We start from the raw sequence: 16,733 nt of genomic DNA, 5'->3' as shown, positions 1-16,733 counted from the left end.
AATTCCATAGCAGGATTTCATTATAATTCAGTGATATGCCAACCATTCCAAAAAATGGAGTTTAAGACTCACTTAATCCATTGTGGATATGAACAAAATTATAAGGTAGTTCAAAAATTACCAAGCAAATAAATGCTTCATCTTTGTCACTCATTGGAATCTATCCAAATTACATAAATTAGCTTAACAGACATACATCTGTGTTGTTAAATTTAATCCAAGATAGAAATATTTCAAACCAAATACCAAGTAGAAATAAATGAAAAGTATGAGGTATATGCTAACACTAGCAATAAAATTCTATCTCTTAAATGTCACCTAAATTCTTTACTTTGAGGAAAATATATGAAATTAGTCTCTAACTTCTTAATGAGGTGTGAGAAAACATCATCGAAAGAAATATTTCATTAAATGTCATAGACTGCCATGCACTGATTATCAGGAAAGAGATCAGCATATCAGTGAATGTCTGCACAGGTATTGATATTGGACAGGATGGGTGTTCAATCTTTAAAAACCCAGGCATTTTTGGAATTAGCATATTGACATGTTCTCCAGATGGCAGGAATCACAGGAATTTTGAGGAGATTTTGTAAACATGAGTGGCATACAATAGTATATGCACAACAGAGAGCATGGTCAACTCCAGATTCAATGCTGCATGTGAGACTGCCCTTCCCTAAACTTGACAATGTGTTACATAATGTTCCATGATTAAACTCAGCATCTAAGTGATATGGAACTTTTATGACCTTCTCAACTTCTGTCACAGTATGGAACTTCTGATGAAATCCATTGTGTTCGTACATAATGGCTCTTGACACACAGTCTCATCTGAGCCATGCAGGAGAAGATTGTCCTTGGGATTTATGCTATGCACATGAATGCAGTCATGGCCCCTGAGGGTAGAAAACATGATCTCAAAACATGTTTTCAAAAATATGTTGATGAAAACATTTCAGAGCTCAGATGTAGAGCCTGAGGCCAGAATTTTCCCTATGTATCTAGGGAGCCTGACATAGGAGGAATGGAAAGGAACTGTGAATATAAAAATTGGATCTCCAAAAATCAGTAGCCTTAAAACAGACACATAGGTGTAACTGTGTGTGTGATGTCTTTCTACATCAGAAACAGATTTCACAACAGCTCCATCTTAGATCCTAGCAGACATGAAGAAGCTCTGTACTTTCACTATTTCATTTTTGTTTCTGAAGTTTTCTCTCATCTTGTGCTGTTTGACTGAACCCAGTTGCTTTTGGAGGATAAAGAATAGTGAAGATAGTGATGGAGATTTGCAAAGGGAATGTCATTTTTACCTTTGGTTAATTGATGAACCTATTGAAGATAATTTTTATAATTCAGATTTAAATTTTCGGTAAGTCATTAACATTATTTCTTTTGTCAATGTCATTAGTTTGACATATTTATCTGTATACACAAACTGTGGGTTCTGTTCTCTTCCTCACCATGTAACTTTAAGAACCCCTGAAAATGAATTATTATATCAATCACTATTTTAATACTTCGAAATGTGTCACAGTTTAGTAGGGTTTTAGTTCAATTTTATACTCCAGTTTACAATACTGGACAATGTGAAGGTGTGGATTCTCTCTATTGAGTCTTTGTTGAAAATATATGTTGAAAGATATCTTTTCATATGCCTTGAATTCACAATCCCCACCTTTGTCAAGAACTCAATATGAAGAGACTGCATCACTGCCTATATTCAATTGTCTGCCCACGCCTCATTATGATCATGCATCTAAATGCCTTAATAAAAGTGTTTCCTAATCCTGGTTTCCAACAGATGAACATGCATTGTTTCATTGAAATATTTGTGAGTGTGTTGGTCTACTATACTTGGTTAAATGTATAACATTACTTTTATACTTGTGAATATACATATACTTTGCTTTATAAAATAGTCTTTAAATGAGTCTCATCCTGCAGCTCTGAATTTGGTACTGAATAAGGAAAAAGAATGCTAGTCTCATATTCTGTTACCAGAATAATCTTTTTATCCAATTACACAAATGCACAGGCACTGACTAGGCTTTTTATCACTATAAGATACAAGGTCAATATTTCTATTAACTACTCAACAAACTTAACATTATTTAGTAATTAATATTTATTCACAAGTCCTTTCCATTCATCCTATGACATGTGCCCTGGATACATAGGGAAAATTCTGGTCTTAATCTCTACATCTGAGGTCTGAAAAGATAAATCTAGGAGAATCATTGTGTTCCAGTTGAAAAGAACCTGTTCTCCATGTGGTTATTAGGTGTTAGATTCAAAGTGTGAGGTATTATCATTTGTGGCTGCAGATCATGAGGGAACGAGTGTTGAAATCATTTACCTTTTAGCTAATCATTGTGCCTGCTACTTCTTTCTTTCATAAACTAAGGTTTCTTGTGCTTTTATGTTTTTGGTTCTCATCCCATCCCCTTTTCAATTTTCATGTCTTTGGGATAAAGGAATACAATTTTCAATGGGTAGCCATAGTGCACTGTACACTTTGATAGTGATGGTTGTTTCACATTATTATCCTTCTGTGTTAGGTGAGTAGGAATTATATTTCTGATGTATCCTTAATTTTTACCACACCTATTGGCAAAAATTGTGGAAATTCTCATTGATGACAATTGTTTAAGCCATAATAAGTTTTAAAATTACAAATATATGAACTGTGTCAATATACTTTTGGGATTAGAAAGAAAAACTTAGCGCTGAACTCTTAATTGAAAAATACAAATTTTAGCAAAAGATCATGTTTGGTGTCTTTACACCTGATAAGAGGCAATAGAGAATAACAGATGAACTGCCAACTGTGCTGGGGCAGAGCAGATCTCTTTGCTCAGACATCACTTAAAGGATCTCAATGTATTAGGAAGATTGTGGTATTAAAAGAAATGTGATAAAATTTTTACAAGATAGAAAAAGTAAGAACACACTAAAAGGTAACATGAACTTGATGTGTACAAGACCCTAAAGGATAATATTCTGGTCATATGGTATATTGTATCATTGTGTTTATCTTGAAATGGATAAATAAAATTAAATAAAATGGATATTAAAATGAGTAGCCTGATTGATGATATTAACAGGTGAAAATATTAAAAGCATGATCTACAAACAGACAAAACAAATATAAAACATGTTCTAACATATTATTCATAATTTTCTTCCTGTGAGTAAAATTAGCATTTTCTTAATCCTTATGTTCATAGAGTTTTTGTTATTTGGAAATATGTAAAATATTCTTACTGATAAAATATTTTCTTTAATTGAACACTGATAATCTTCTTAAAGTAAGCTAATTGTTAGTCAAGATACACAACTATATAATGTGTTTTGAATACTCTCATACTGTCAGGTGGTATCTAATAAGGGCTTTTGAATATATTTCTTAATGATTCACTATATAAAATTTTATGCTCCTTTATTATGCTTATTTCCCAAAGAGTATTTTGTATGTTTTGTAATAACTTAGTAGTGAACATTAGACATAGTATCCTCAGTTATGGATATTGTTAAATATGCATTAATGATATTTTAGGGTATAAAAGGATAAAAATAAAAAAGTAGAAAAAAGCAGATATATTAGTTGATTCTCAAAGTAGTCAATAATATTAAGATGATTGATGTATAAATTGCAGTTAAATAAAAATTACAAGGAGAATCTGTTAGGTATTAAATATGTAGTGGAAGTCATGCTCTTTTATATATCTGTGGAAATACATGTCTAAGGTTATTTTATAACAGTCTTACACAATAGGACTATAATTTAGTTCAAGGATGGCATTCAGAGATAAAAAAAATGTTTATTTATATTCATGAATACAAAATGTATCATATCATAGTGCCCAATGTGTATAAATTCTTAAATTATATTCAGCTCTAAAGATCCCTAATATATCAGGCTTATTTCAAGACATTTAGACAGAAATTTAGCCTATCTCATATTTCAACTTTACTGCAGTTGAAATTTTATATTTCAAACATCTCCCTTAATCATCACTATGGCTTCTTTTAGATTTGCAGCAAGTGAATATGAGCTTCTTCTGGTAATGTTTTTTGCTACTGATGAGATCAACAAGAATCCTTACCTTTTACCCAACATGAGTTTGATGTTCTCTATCATTGGTGGAAACTGTCACGATTTATTGAGAGATCTGGATCAAGAATATACACAAAGAGATGGAAAAATGAATTTTGTTAATTATTTCTGTTACTTAGATGAATCATGTATGATAGGTCTTACAGGAGCATCATGGAAAACATCCTTAAAACTGGCAATGCATTCTTCGATGCCACTGGTAAGAATTTGTGACACTGAATGTGTTAAGAACATTAAATTACATTTAGAGCTGCCTACAAGAAAACTTGGACAGAATGCATTTATGAGTGTGCTGCAACACAAACACACACACATACACAAACATTATAAACATACACACACAAACATATATATATATATATATATATATATATATATATATATACACACACACACATATATACACATATATATATATATATGTTATTTATATATATATATATATGAATTATATAACCAGTTATATATATATATGAATTAAATAACCAGTTCATAGATGTACTATACAGACAGGTTAAACTGTGTTCTCGGAATTTCAGACTTGTCAGGAATAGTCTAGAATCTAATAAGAATGATACATGACATGTATAGTACAATCTTACTTTTCTTAACAGGAGTTCTGGAAGGTGAGTAGCATTACTTGTATGTGAGTCCAAACATCCTAATAATCATATTCCTCACTGGAAGTTTCATCCTTTCTTCTACATCCTTTAGGTTTTCTTTGGACCATTTAATCCTAACCTATGTGACCATGACCGGCTGCCCCATGTCCATCAGGTAGCCACCAAGGACACACTTTTATCCCATGGCATGGTGTCCTTGATGTTTCATTTTAGATGGACTTGGATAGGACTGGTCATCTCAGATGATGATCAGGGTATTCAGTTTCTCTTAGATTTAAGAGAAGAGAGCCAAAGGCATGGGATCTGTTTAGCTTTTGTTAATATGATCCCAGAAAACTTGCAGATATACATGACAAGAGCTAAAATATATAATAAACAAATTATGACATCTTCAGCAAAGGTTGTTATCATTTATGGTGAAACGAACTCTACTCTAGAAGTCAGCTTTAGAAGATGGGAAGATTTAGGAGCTCTTAAAATCTGGATCACAACCCCACAATGGGATGTCATCACAAATAAAAAAGAATTCACTCTTAATTTCTTCCAAAGCACTATCACTTTTGCACACCACAAAGTGGAGATTCCAAAATTTAGGAATTTTATGCAAACAATGAACACTGCCAAATACCCAGTAGATATTTTTCAAACAATATTGGAGTGGAATTATTTTAATTTTTCAATCTCTAAGAACCGAGGTAAAATGGGTCATTTTACATTCAACAACACATTGGAATGGACAGCACTGCACAACTATGATATGGCCATGAGTGATGAAGGTTACAATCTGTATAATGCTGTTTATGTTGCAGCCCACACCTACCATGAATACACTCTTCAACAAGTAGAGTCTCAGAAAAAGGCAGAACACAAAAGATATTTCACTGCTTGTCAGCAGGTAAAGTTTTACATTCCATTATGGTTAGAAATATCAATGTGATCTTTTAAATGGACCCAGAGGAACAACTGTACATTTGTCAGAGATTATTCTTTCAACTCTCTAATAAACCTTTTACATGGATAAATAGCATGCACAAATATAATATTTAATAGGAGCTAATACATTTTTATGAATATCAGTGAGTTTTGTGAAGAGGTGTCTCACATTTCACCAAAAGAGTACAAAATTTAGAATAGGAGCCAAGAGTTTTATCATAAAAGCCTAAGTGATGACTAGACTGGAATGTTTGGCTGAAGAATAGTTTCTCAGAAATTAACACATGTGCTGTGATTTTTATTTAGCCATTTATATTAACAATTTACAATAACATAAATGACTGACTCCACATTTTACTAAGTTTATGTTTATTTTTTGAGTATTCTGTATGAACATGAAAATTATTTATTTTCACAATTTCCATATTCAGACTTCCCCTTCAGTCTCTCATATACTGTTTCATTTTTCAAAAAAGTATTTTTGACAAGAATCATCACACAGACACTCACATAAAGAGACAGACACACACACTCACACTCATGCCCTGCGTTACTTATTATCTAGTAATCATTTTTTCCTAGCACATTTTATCATCTATCATTAATTGAAATATATAAATTTTCAGTTATCAATGAGGTATACTGTATTTTTCTACACACGTTTATTTCAATACAGCTGTCTTTTCTGAAAGTCATTAAGAAATTGGGGGATTGTCAATTTTGCATTACCTTTATTGATATGCTTTATTGATATTGTAAGCATGAATCTCTTCTAGGTGTCTTCCTTGATGAAAACCAGGGTATTTACAAACCCTGTTGGAGAACTGGTGAACATGAAGAATAGGGAAAATCAGTGTACAGAGTATGATATTTTCATCGTTTGGAATTTTCCACAAGGCCTTGGATTAAAAGTGAAAATAGGAAGCTATTTACCTTGTTTTCCAAAGAGTCAACAACTTCATATATCTGGTGATTTGGAATGGGCCATTGGAGGAACATCAGTGGGTATACCGTAATTATTTTCAGAATATGTGGATTTTAAAATATGAGACTTTGTGGTTAAGACCAATTGATACTTTTGAAAAAGACCATCCTAAGTAATAATAATGAAGTTTTGATAATGCTCAACTTCAAGTATATCTGGACATAGATGGATCAATGTCCTCTGATTCCATGTTCAGTAGTATCCAAATGCCTATTACCTACAATACAGGAATATATATATATATATATATATATATATATATATATATATATATATATATATAATGGATTTATAGTAAAATAGATATGTACATATGATTAATGAAAACAATTTAAATATATTATCCATGGGAAATTTTTTTAATTCTGTGTAAACATATTTATAGCCTAATTAAGTATAACATACATTCATTAACATAAATGTTTCTCCAGATTCAAGGTTTTCTCATTTTAATTTATATATATTGTAATGTTTTTTAATTATTTACATTTTAAATGTTTTCTTCCTTCGTGATTTCCCCTCCTCCGTGGAGGATTGTCATATCTGGCATCAGTGTGAAGAGAATCCCTTGATCCTGTGAAGGCTTGATGCCCCAGCACAGGGAAAACTAGAGTGATGAGGCAGGAGTGGGTGGGTGGGGAGCTCCCTCATAGATGCAGGGGAAAGAGAGTAAGGGATAGTGTGTTCAAGGTTTTCTTTTACACTTAGGAGTACTTCATTAATTTTATAGGAGTCATATAAAATATTTTGGTCATAGTCATCAAACTACTCTTTCTTGATTTACCCTACATTCTCCCTCCATATACCAAAGTATTCTTTTTTGTAATTTATAAATCATGAGAGAAAAACTTGTGCCACCTAAACATTCTTTTTGGATTGATCAGTTTAGGAAGGACAATTTTTGAATTGACACAACCTGAATGATATAAAAATAATATTACTTGATGTAGTAATTTTTGTGTGACACTCAGTGTGTTGCAGGGTAATATGAATACAAATGGGCCTGATATTGTTAAGTGATAGAGGTTATCAGAGAAATATGTATAGCCATTTCTGTTAGTGCCCCATATATCAATCTATGGATCATTATTCATATGATAAATACATGAAATACACACACTCACATGCATATTATATAATATTTATGCACTTCCTCAGGTACCCTCCTCCGTGTGTAGTGTGATGTGTACTGCTGGATTCAGGAAAATTTATCAAAAAGAAACAGCAGAATGCTGCTTTGATTGTGTTCAGTGCCCAGAAAATGAGGTTTCCAATGAAACAGGTACATTCTTGCATACAGAAGAATATTTGCTGAATTTGAATACCTTCTCTATCCAAACTAGAAATATGAAATGGCCTGGATGCAAACTGAAGACCTAACATCTCCATGAATGAAAGCACAATCAGTTAAATAGAGCCAACTTCTTTTAGACCAAGCAAATAAATTCCAATATCTTCTTGAAACAAGGCCTTTCTCTCACAATATGATGGTTACTGCTTTTATATTGTATAGAAAGTGTTTAGGAGGACAAACCTGTAAAAAGTGTTTTAAGGAAACATTTTAGATGTAATAATCTATGCATATGTTTATTTTTCTTTGATTTGTTGCACATAGAAAGTTGACCACCTGATCAGTCCATAATCTTTCCCTCTATCACCCAGCTTACTCTCTGAAAAAGACCAGATGCTCAGGGTAACAGTTGTTGTTTAATGAAATATATTTTAAGAGGTTAGATGGACAAAGGATTAAATATTTCCTCTTAAAGAATTAGAACAAGAGTGAAGATTTCAAAAATGCTACAAGAGATGGCTTAGAGCTTAGCTAAGGAAAGAGGGATAAATGTGAACATCCATAAGCTTCCTGCCATATAGCATGGAATGTGTATTTGGCAAGATAAAGATTGGAAAACAATGAAAGGGACATGCATAGGTCTATGAGGTGTACAGCTTCAAGAATGAAAATATTCCTAAATGCAATCAGTATTTCAACGAGGAATTGTATGTTCTAGTTCCTATGTGTAGATACAGACCAAGGCACAAGTACAGAGCAAACAAAGTACATGATGCATTTAATCAACTGGAACCAGTACTGATGTCTGCACACTACCCTTGACTGTGAATAGTGGATTTATGTTTGGAGGAATTAAATAATCTGAGATTATGCATATTATTATTCATCATATTTTTGGTTTTGTTCAATAAAATTTTTTTCCGTTCGATTTCATCACAATGCATAGGTCAATACAGAGATATCTTAAGTTAGTGGTTCCTACAGCAAAAAGGAATGGAATAGATGCTGAACAGCAAATTATTTATTGATGTTTCCTAGGAATAACATGAATATAAAATTACTACCTATGTAATTATGATAACTTATAAGGGTTTATGTACATTTACCAGAAGATATGGAACAGTGTGTGAAGTGTCCAGATGATAAGTATGCCAACATAGAGCAAACCCACTGTCTCTCAAGAGCTGTATCATTTCTGGCTTATGACGAGCCACTGGGGATGGCTCTAGGCTGCATGGCACTGTCCTTCTCGGCCATCACAATTCTAGTCCTTGGCACATTTGTGAAGTACAATGATACTCCCATTGTGAAGGCCAATAACCGCATTCTCAGCTACATCCTGCTCATCTCTCTAGTCTTCTGCTTTCTCTGCTCGCTGCTGTTCATTGGACATCCCGACCAGGTCACCTGTATCTTGCAGCAGACCACATTTGGAATATTGTTCACTGTTGCTGTTTCTACAGTGTTGGCCAAAACAATAACTGTGGTCATGGCTTTCAAACTCACTACTCCAGGAAGCAGGATGAGAGGGATGTTGGTAACAGGGGCTCCTAAGTTGGTCATTCCCATTTGTACCCGATTGCCCGCCGCTTTTGTTCCCCTGGTAAGAACACGCTCAGGGCAACCGGAATCTTCTGCAGTACAAACTTTATTGCTTACCCCATCAGGAGCCAGTGGAGAAAGGAGCCAGAGAGAGAGCCAGAGAGAGAGAGAGATGGCGGAGCCCCCTCCCTTTTATGGAGGACTGTCCTCCGCCTCGGACGTGTCACTCCCTGATTGGCTGCAGCCCATCAGCCAGAGTTGTCGTCATGGGAAAGGCAGAGCACATGGCGTGGAAAGCTACCCCGGCACATGCGCAGCTTCCTTGTTTACTACTTAGAACACAGGTGTCAGTGCCATCAGCGCCATCTTGTAATGGCGAATGTGAAGGCGGCTCCTTACATCTCCCCCTTTTCTTTTATATAAGAGCAATAGGCCACCCATATTAATGAGAGTGGAGATAGAGGTCAAATCCCCAGTGTGTAAAATAGGGGCTTTACACAAAACCTCCTCCCAGGCTCATCACCCGAAGGGGTCTTGGTCCGCTCCCGTGTAGTTTTTCCTGGAGGATGGACACTTGGACACTCAACATTCTTGAAAGATGACATGTCTCCCTAGAATAGGCTCATATATGCCGCAGAGCCCTTCTACTGCAGTGCTTAGCCGTGCAACTCTCTCGGGCTGCTGAAGCACACTCACTCTATCCCGTGCAATGAGACTAGCCTCGTGGGGTGCAAGAGCTGAGTGGCCAGCGACCTATTGCTTAAGCATAGATAACCATATATCAGGGGAAGCACCATGTTCTAGTGCTGCAAGCGCCTGGGAAGTAATCACCATGTCTCTCCTAGTTTGGGCCTTAAGCTTACAGACCAATCAGAAAAGCAACACTAATCCACAGCAAAGAACAGCTCCAAATAATTCCACCCCCACCCATTCTTTAAAGAAGGAAAATGTTGAAAAGATAGTCCTTAGATCAGGGACAAGTCCAAGTGCGTGGGGCAAGTCTCAATTTTCAAAGGGTCTGTTCAAATTTAGCCGTCCAATTCTGTATCTCCCAATGCTGCTTTCCCTTTGTTGTCATCACACTGGACATCACCAAGACGAGGGACATCAGTATTCCCTTGGTCAGTCTGGATTTTTCGGGTGAGTCTTTCTGGTATCCAAAATGGGTTGTCTTCATTCTGTGGAAAAACACAAACAGCTCCCCTGGATCTTATCAAAATAGGATCCGGGCCTTTCCATTTGTTATTTAAAACATCTTTCCATTTAACCATCTCTTTGGGCCTATCTGGCTCTGAACAATGTCGTTCAGCCGTGGTATGGCCATGAGAATCAAGATTTAAAAAATTGAGTGTAAAGAGTGCCGTAGACACAGACACTCTTGGTACTCGGGGTAGAGCCTCCTTGACTCCCCCTTTCTGTTTTATTAGATAGGATTTGAGGGTGCGGTGCGCCCGCTCAATAATACCCTGTCCTTGGGGGTTGTATGGAAGTCCAGTCAGGTGGGTCACGTCCATCTGACAGCAGAACTGTTGGAATTTTTGAGATGTATAAGCTGGTCCATTATCAGTCTTAAGGAGTTTGGGTTTCCCCCAAGCACTCCATGCCTCAAGGCAATGTTGAATCACATGTGAGGCCTTTTCTCCAGTTAAAGGAGAGGCAAACATGATGCCAGAGCATGTGTCAATGGACACATGGAGATATTGAAGTTTTCCAAAGGAAGAAACATGTGTAACATCCATTTGCCAGACCTGTAGAGGTCGAATACCGCGTGGGTTAATTCCCACCTGAGGAACTGGCAAGAACTCACAGCAGCTTTGACATTGAGTAACAATGTCACAGGCTTCTTTTCTCGTCAAGGAGAAACGGCGGCATAATGTTTCAGCCGTCACATGAAAATTGTTATGAAAATTTCTTGCAGCCTCTATCGGGGATGTTAGGGCAGCAGCCACCACTTTAGTGGCTTTATCTGCCAGATCATTCCCCAGAGCCATGGGGCCAGGTAGGCCTGAATGGGCTCTAACATGAGTAATATAAACAGGAAATCTTCTAGATAACAAAACTAATTGTATCTGCTGAAAAATATTGGCAACTTTACTGGAAGGCTTAATCACTCCAGCCACTTCTAAAAGATTTACAGCATTAACCATATAACAGGAATCTGACACAATATTAAGGGGTTCTAAAAAGGTTTTTAAAACTTCTAAAACCACTAAACACTCTACCACTTGAGGTGAATTTTCATTATATTGTTTGGATACTACTTTACCATTAGCCACATAGGCACCTATGCCAGTTTTTGATCCATCAGTATATACCACAACCCCATTTTTAAGTGGGTTTCTTACTGTTATTTGTGGAAACACAACAGATTGATTTTGGGCGAACTGTAAAATTGGATGTTTTGGATAATGGTTATCTATTTGTCCTGAAAAGGAGGTAACTAAAACTGCCCAATCATTAGATGTGGCTGCCAAGGTCTGAACCTGTGCAGCGGTATAAGGTACAATTAAAAGATAGGGATTTCGTCCAAAATGGGTGATCGCTGCTTTTAGGCCTTTAAGGGCGAGCTGTACAATTGCATCAGGATACCAATTTATTATTTTAGCTGGAGATACATTTGGATGGATCCACAACAATGGCCCATTCTGCCACAAAACTGCGGTTGGCAATTGTGCTGTCTTAAAGACACATAAACTAAAAGGCTGCGAATCCTCAATACGTTGTAATTGTGCATTCTGTAAGGCATCTTCCACCTTTTGTAAGGCCTGGCTAGCAGCTAGAGTAAGAGCCCTAGGGGAGGAGATATGAGAATCTCCTTCTAAAATATCAAACAAAGGCCTTAACTCAGCGGAAGGAATCTTCAAAAAAGGTCTGAGCCAGTTAATATCCCCTAACAGCTTCTGAAAATCATTTAAGGTATGGAGGTGATCTCTTCTTATCTCTACCTTTTAGGGCACAATTTTATTTGGGGACACCACAGAGCCCAAAAATTGTCCTGTATCAGAAATTTGGACCTTTTCTGTGGCTATCTGTAAACCCCACTGACTTAAAGTCTTAAGTAGAAAAGGATATGCCTTTTGTAGTATGGTAAGGTTTTTATGGCATAGAAGGATGTCATCCATGTAAAGAAGCAAAATTAAAGAGGGGAATTGTTCCCTCACTGGCAAAAGAGCTTCTTGCACATAAAGTTGGCACATTGTAGGACTATTGGACATTCCCTGTGGTAAGACCTTCCATTGATACCTCTTATCAGGTTCCATGTGATTAATAGAGGGGATGGTAAAGGCAAATCTGGGCCTATCCCTTGGACACAAAGGTATAGAAAAGAAACAATCTTTAATATCTATAATAATTAAATTCCAGCCACGTGGTAAGGTGGAAAGTACAGGGAGACCTCTCTGTACGGGGATAAGTTCATTTGCTCATTAATGGCTCTGAGGTCATGGAGCAGTCTCCACTTTCCTGACTTTTTCTTAATTACAAAAATTGGAGTATTCCAAGGTGAGGTAGATGGTTCAATATGGCCCAGTTTTAATTGTTCATTTCCTAACCCTTTTCCCTCTTTATAACCCATCTTTGCCATGATATTTCTTACTTTAACCGAACACCCTCCCGACGGGGCATTCTCATTGGACAAAACAAGGCCCAAATGCTGCATAATATCCCTCCCCCAGAGGTTAACCGGGAGTGGGAGCACATAAGGTATGAATTTTCCTCGCTGCCCCTCGGAGGATTCCCATGTCAAGACAACAGAGCTTATAGTGGGACATGATTGATATCCTAGGCCCTGTAATGAATGAGATGACTCTGTGGTGGGCCATGCTTTGGGCCACCAATGTGTAGAGATTATACTTTTATCTGCTCCGGTATCAAGGATGCCTTCAAACTCTTTTCCGCTGATCTTAAGGCGGAGCTTAGGTCTATCATTCAAAGATACAACCAAATAGGCAGAATCATTTCCAGAGGAGCCCATTTTCTTTGTCTCAGGTCCTGCAGATTTCTCCCTGGTATTATCAGGGAGGAGCAGCAGCTGAGCTATCCTATCTCCTTTACTAATAGAAAAAACGCCCTTAGGGCTTGAACACAGGACCTGTATTTCAGGGGAATGTTGACAATCCATAACTCCAGGGTGGACTACTAAGCCCTGCAAGGTGAGTGAACCCCGGCCGAGAATAAGGCCCATGGTTCCAGGGGGCAAAGATGGTATAGGCTCCACCGGCACCAGCTGAATACTCATTTGAGGCATTAGTAGGAAATCGGAGGTGGCGCGCAGGTCCACCCTTGTGGGTCTTCCTGGGTCGCCTCTCTGACTGCTTCCTGGGTCCTGACAAACCGGTTCCCATATCTTTGAGGGCCCTGGGACCGAGGGCCCAATAGCCCGTTTTTTTGACACATCAGCTGATTGGTTATCAGGTGGGGGAAGGAATCTGCCCTTTATATCCCTCACAGAGCAACACTGGTCGGCTCTATGATAGCCCTTGCCACACTTAGAGCAAAGAGTGAGGGTCCCCCCCTTTTTGTCTGGAGCTCTACAATCTTTCTTAAAATGCCCAGGCCTCCCACAGTTAAAACATGTCCTCCAATCATTTCTGCCTATGAAGCGTTTTTGGGATTGGAGGATGGCAGCCGCTAAGCCTGCATTGGTGAGAGGTCCCCCGAGCTCTCGACAAACCCTGAGCCAATCCTGTAAGCCTTTATTCTTTCTTGGGGCTATGGCCGTTCGACACTCCTGTGTGGCTTGCTCATAAATGAGCTGTTCTATCAGAGGTGCGGCTTGCTCTGAATCTCCAAAAATACGCTCTGCTGCCTCTGTCATTCTGGCCACAAAGTCTGAGAAGGACTCCTGGGGTCCCTGGATGATCTTTATTAATTGTCCAGTGGCTTCACCTGTTCGGGAGAGCGCCTTCCAGGCCTTAATAGCCGCGGAGGAAATTTGGGCATAAGCTCCCCAGTGATAATTTGTTTGATCAGCGGTATAAGCTCCCTGACCCGTTAACAGGTCAAAGGTCCAATCTCTCTGCTCTGGAGTCAAAGCGGCAGCATTTGCTCAGGCCTGAGTTTGTGCAGCCTCTTGCCATAGTGCTCTCCATTCCATATATTTGCCCATACTGGGGAGAGCGGCTTTTGCAATCATTTGCCAGTCGGCAGGAGTTAGTGCCATGCCAGCAAGCCTGTCTAACTGCACCAAGGTAAAATTAGCATTGGCTCCATATTTACGGACCGATTCGGCAAGCTCTTTAATCTGTGTATAATCTACCGGAGCGTGAACACGCCCACCCTCGGCTACTTCAAAGACCGGAAATGCCTGTTGTATCTTCCTTTGTGCCTCTCTTGAAATGAACGAGTCCACGCACTGCCTCTCTGCGCAGGGCTGACGCACTACACAGGGCAGGCGGTCCGCATAGGGCAGAGGTGCACTATGACTTTGAAGCCGACTGCCCGGAGGTCGAGCAGCAAGCTGGCCTTTGCCAGCCGCTTTTGGCTTCTTTCTTAACCTATAAGCTCGAATTTCTCTCTCATAACGAGCTGCTTCCTCCTCCAAGTCTGTTTCCTCAGAAGGGCTAATTTCTTCATCTTATTCACAGCTACTAAGAACTGGCTCTTTAAACTCGTCTCTTTTCTCCTCTTTCCTTCTAATCTCTCCCCAGGTATTTTTCCCTGACATTAACTTTTCCTCGGGTTCAAGAACCGTGGAAAGGCCTATATACTTATTTGGTGCACCATGTTTCCTCTTTTTTCCTGCTCTCTCTCCCCGCTTTACTTCTGATAGACTGTCTTGAATTTTGTCCAGAATTCTCCACCCCACCTTAACCACTTGTTGACATATGAAAAGGAACAAAAAGGCTTTTAACACTAGAGAAAGTTCAAGACCAGACATACCTTGTAAAGCTGTAACACGTCTCGGCAGTTCTGGTTCCGCTCCGTCCCCCAGCTGAAGAGTTCTGAATCCACACCGGATCCTTCTCAACAGTCTGTTTTGCGGGAACACTTCATTAACCGCTCCTTCCCCGTGATGTAGTAGCTCCCGGGTTTCGGCGCCATTTATTGCCCGCGCTTTTGTTCCCCCTGGTAAGAACACGCTCAGGGCAACCGGAATCTTCTGCGGCACAAGCTTTATTGCTTACCCCTTCAGGAGCCAGTGGAGAAGAGAGCCAGAGAGACAGAGAGAGATAGAGAGATCCATAGAATGGCGGAAACCCGTCCCTTTTATGGAGGACTGTCCTCTGCCTCAGACGTGTTGCTCCTGATTGGCTGCAGCCCATTGGCCGGAGTTGTCGTCACGGGGAAGGCAGAGCACATGGGGTGAGAAACTACCCCGGCGCATGCACAGATGGTTTGATTACATGGTTGCCAGTGCCATCAGCGCCAGCTTGTAATGGCGAATGTGAGGGCGGCTCCTTACAAATATCTCTGAATGAACACAGACCTGGAAGTCTTCTACTGGATGTGTGTTGGGGGCCTCATATCAGTGGGTGTGAACTCCCTGGGGTGGCCCAGTGTTAGAGAGATCTCGGGGTCCAGATTACCTGAGACTGTTGGTCCTCATACAGGATGGCCCTTCTCAGCAGCTTCATTCAGCTTCCCTCATTCAACAACAGGTGTCAGCTGTTTCTGTCCATTGGTTGGGTGCAAATATCTGCACCTGACCTTTTCAGCTGTTGCTGGGTCTTTTGGAGGGCAGTCATGATAGGCCCCTTTTTGTGAGTGTTCTATAACCTCAGTAATAGTGTCAGGCCTTGGGCCCTCACACTGAGCTGGACCCCACTTTGGCCTGTCACTGGATCTTCCTTTCCTCAGGCTCATCTCCATTTCTATCCCTATTCTTCTTTAAGACAGGAACAATATGGGTCAGAATTGTGTCTGTGGGGTGGCAACCCCATCACATACTTGATCTTCCTTCAGGAGATGTGTTCAAAAGTCCCTCTCCCTACTGAATGCCCTGGGTTTCCCCAAACCTCCTCTCTCCTGAGGTTGCTTGTTTACATTCTTTCTGCTGGCCCTCAGGGCTTCAGTCCTTTTCCCTCAGCCAATCCCAGACCATGTTCCCCTCTCCCCCCAATTTCCCCCACCCTGTCCACTTTCCTTCCCAGGTCCCTCCATTTCTCCTCATTGTGTCTTTTCACATAAATATAAAGAGCCTTATATTGTAGGTACAATCTGATATGCATTGTCCCTTTAATAAAATACTTCTTTTTTGTAATGTGATCTGACATTCTTAACATCTGCCTAGTACAT

At 38.9% G+C, this 16,733-nt stretch overlaps 1 protein-coding gene across 1 annotated transcript in view; it reads left to right on the top strand.

Moving 5' to 3' along the window:
• The first annotated feature begins 1,101 nt into the window (after positions 1-1,101).
• Positions 1,102-16,733, top strand: part of LOC147000029 (vomeronasal type-2 receptor 116-like) — a 54,924-nt gene continuing 39,292 nt past the window's right edge. Inside the window, 6 exon segments of the mRNA XM_085834337.1 lie at positions 1,102-1,375; positions 4,040-4,322; positions 4,838-5,641; positions 6,456-6,680; positions 7,823-7,946; positions 9,065-9,395. Of these exon segments, the coding sequence (XP_085690463.1) occupies positions 1,170-1,375; positions 4,040-4,322; positions 4,838-5,641; positions 6,456-6,680; positions 7,823-7,946; positions 9,065-9,395 (1,973 nt within the window). The 5' untranslated portion in view covers positions 1,102-1,169.

This window comes from Mus caroli, unplaced genomic scaffold, assembly GCF_978045245.1.
Source record: "Mus caroli unplaced genomic scaffold, Mus_caroli_1 scaffold_22, whole genome shotgun sequence".
NCBI lineage: Eukaryota > Metazoa > Chordata > Mammalia > Rodentia > Muridae > Mus > Mus caroli.
The sequence above is the reverse complement of the archived record's forward strand: the minus strand, read 5'-3'. Positions and strand labels throughout refer to the sequence as shown.